The 3,181-nt window shown below is 51.8% G+C and overlaps 1 protein-coding gene across 1 annotated transcript in view; it reads left to right on the forward strand.

Moving 5' to 3' along the window:
* Positions 1-2,715, forward strand: part of MEX3A (mex-3 RNA binding family member A) — a 22,655-nt gene extending 19,940 nt beyond the window's left edge. Inside the window, exon 2 of the mRNA XM_018571557.1 lies at positions 1,638-2,715. Within this exon, the coding sequence (XP_018427059.1) occupies positions 1,638-2,713 (1,076 nt within the window). The 3' untranslated portion in view covers positions 2,714-2,715. The remainder of the gene's footprint in view (positions 1-1,637) is intronic.
* Positions 2,716-3,181: the final 466 nt, after the last annotated feature.

Consider the following 3,181-nt stretch of genomic DNA (forward strand, 5'->3'; position numbering starts at 1 on the left):
TGACATCGGCACCTAGCAGGAGCCTCGCTGTCAGCCCGTAGTATCGTGCGTTGCAGTGTGGAATGCATCGTTGCATTCCCCACCAACCCATGTGTCATGCCGCTGCCACCCTCAGGCAATGCCGCCATGTACTCCGTACAGTAAACGCTGAAAAGCCTGTGTGGTCATGTGACCAAACGAATAAAGGCAGCATTTACGGGGAGCGCAAGCAATGGCACTTTATAGGAATATTTTTAAGTTGCCTTTTCAACGCCTTTTTTTTTCATCCCTTTCCCTCATTTCAGTGCTGCCGATCCTCTCCAATCTCTTTCATCCACTTCCTGTCTACATACACTTGCTGCAGCATCATTGCTCTGGATTGGCTTTCTGTCATCGCAGCGGACCATGTGTGCACTGTGTTTGTCGGCACAGCCACCTGTAGGCTCAACCCTTTGTGACAGGCTGGCAACGTAGAGACATTTGTCACCCCATAACAGGAAGTGCCTGAACGAAGACCTTCATGGCAGGATCACCAGGGGACATGTGATGGGTGGTAATGTGGGAGCACAGTTGGGAGGCAGTTGTCCCCCATAACAGGAAGTGCCTGAATGAAGAACTTCATGGCAGGATTACCAGGGGGACATGTGACGGGTGGTAATGCGGGAGCACAATTGGGAGACAGTTCTCACCCCATAACAGGAAGTGCCTGAATGAAGACCTTCGTGGCAGGATCACCGGGGGGACATGTGGCGGGGTGGCAATGCAGGACCACAATTGGGAGATGGTTGCCACCCCATAGCAGGAAGTGCCTGAATGAAGACCTTCATGGAAGGATTACCAGGCGGACATGTGACGGGTGGCATTTCGGGAGCACAATTGGGAGGCAGTTGTCACTCCAGAACAGGAATTGCCTGAACGAAGACCTTCATGGCAGGATCACCAGGGGGGATGTGATAGGATGGCAATGCAGGAGCACAATTGGGAGACAGTTTTCACCCCAGAACAGGAAGTGCCTTAATGGCAGGATTACCAGGGGGACATGTGACGGGTGGTAATGCAGGAGCACAGTTGGGAGGCAGTTGTCCCCCATAACAGGAAGTGCCTGAATGAAGACCTTTGTGGCAGGATTACCAGGGGACATGTGACACGTGGTAATGCAGGAGCACAGTTGGGAGGCAGTTGTCCCCCCATAACAGGAAGTGCCTGAATTAAGACCTTTGTGGCAGGATCACCAGGGGGACATGTGACGGGGTGGCAATGCGGGAGCACATTTGGGAGACAGTTCTCACCCCCAGGACATGCTGACAGGAGAAGAGTGTTGACTTCATAAGCGTGCTGCTGCTCCTTTTTCATCCAATCACAGGGCTGTGACTAAGCTGTATTGGGTAATAGCAGTAGACAGAAGTCAGGTCACCGGCTTGGCTTTGAGGTCCTTGAGTTAACTCCAAGTAATTTCCCATCTGTGGTCACCAACATCCTTAGGATAGGTTGAACTTTCACTTAATGGAACCACATATGTTGTCATTGTTGGAATAATCGGTAAATCTGCATTACGTGACTTGCTCTCTGATAGGTTGGCGCTGAGCGTTTATATTTTTGCTTCCTGTCTCGTGCGTCTTTTCTAATTCTCTCTTTTTGTTTTTTCTCTCAATGTCCAGGCTGCAAAATCAAGGCCTTGAGGGCCAAAACCAATACATACATCAAGACGCCGGTCCGGGGAGAAGAGCCAGTGTTCATGGTGACCGGACGGCGAGAGGACGTGGCCATGGCAAGACGCGAGATCATCTCGGCGGCAGAACATTTCTCCATGATCAGAGCTTCCCGTAACAAAGCCGGCACCGCCTTCGGCAGTGCCCCGACCCTGCCCGGCCAAGTGACTATCCGAGTGCGGGTCCCCTACAGAGTGGTGGGCTTGGTGGTCGGGCCCAAGGGCGCTACCATTAAACGGATCCAGCAGCAGACAAACACCTACATCATCACGCCAAGCCGCGACAGAGACCCCGTGTTCGAGATCACGGGGGCACCGGGGAACGTGGAGCGCGCCCGGGAAGAGATAGAGACGCACATCGCGGTACGCACCGGAAAGATCCTCGAGTACAACAACGAGAACGACTTCCTGTCCAGCAGCCCGGACTCCGGCATGGAGAACCGATACCCGGAAAGCTGGCGGGTGCACAACAATGCGACCGGGTGCAAGCCTCTGTCGACCTTCCGGCAGAACAGCCTCGGCTGCATCGGCGACTGCCCGGCAGAACCGGTCTACGAGACGCCCAGGCTCAACGATCAAAACGAATTCAACTATGGGTACCTGTTCCCCAACTACAAGCAAGAGGTGTATTACGGCGTGGCCGAAACCGGGGGCCCCATGTGGGGCGGCCAGGAGAACAACAGCTCCACGCCAAGTATTTTCACCAAGCAACAGCGTTCCGGGAGCAGCGGTACAATCCAGACCAACTCGACCCAGCGGTCTCCGGAAACCGGCCTTTCTAGCTTGCCGAGGAGGAGCCAGGGGGAGGCCCTTCAGGGATTCACCAAGATCAACGCCACTCGGACCTCCATTTCAGGAAGCCGAGAGTGCATGGTCTGCTTCGAAAGTGAGGTCACGGCCGCACTCGTTCCCTGCGGACACAACCTCTTCTGCATGGAGTGCGCCGTCCGCATCTGCGAGCGCAACGAACCCGAATGCCCCGTTTGCCATGCGTCCGCCACTCAGGCTATCAGAATATTTTCTTAAGGGACACAGGGAATTGGACTGTGGGGATGAGGAAAGAAGGATAAAAAAAAAAGAAGGGTGCAAGAACCCGTGGTGCATAGAGGTCAACAACCGATGTTTAAACTTCACCGTAAAATTTTCACCGCCATCAGGAACCTTTTCAACGAGAATGTGGACAAAATGTTTACTGGTTAATGAATGGGGGGGAGGGGGTGGTCACCCTTCCCCCAAAAATCACATCTGTTTTTTTGTTTTGTTTTTACTGGGGAGCTCGTGCCCAAAAAAAAAAAGTCAACACCAGATGTACTTTTTGTATTTTTTTTTTTTTCTTTTTGTTTTTTTTTTTTTAACAGGAGAACTTTGGATAAAAGCAGGTTTTCCATCAGATGACACTTCTTTTTTTTTTTGGGTTGTGAATACATTTCAATGACGTTGAGCGGATAATAAGAACAGAGTTGATGAAAGAGGAAAACAAAAATAATTTTTGAT

This window comes from Nanorana parkeri, unplaced genomic scaffold (assembly GCF_000935625.1).
Source record: "Nanorana parkeri isolate BGI_ZX_2015 unplaced genomic scaffold, ASM93562v1 scaffold1780, whole genome shotgun sequence".
Classification (NCBI taxonomy): Eukaryota; Metazoa; Chordata; class Amphibia; order Anura; family Dicroglossidae; genus Nanorana; species Nanorana parkeri.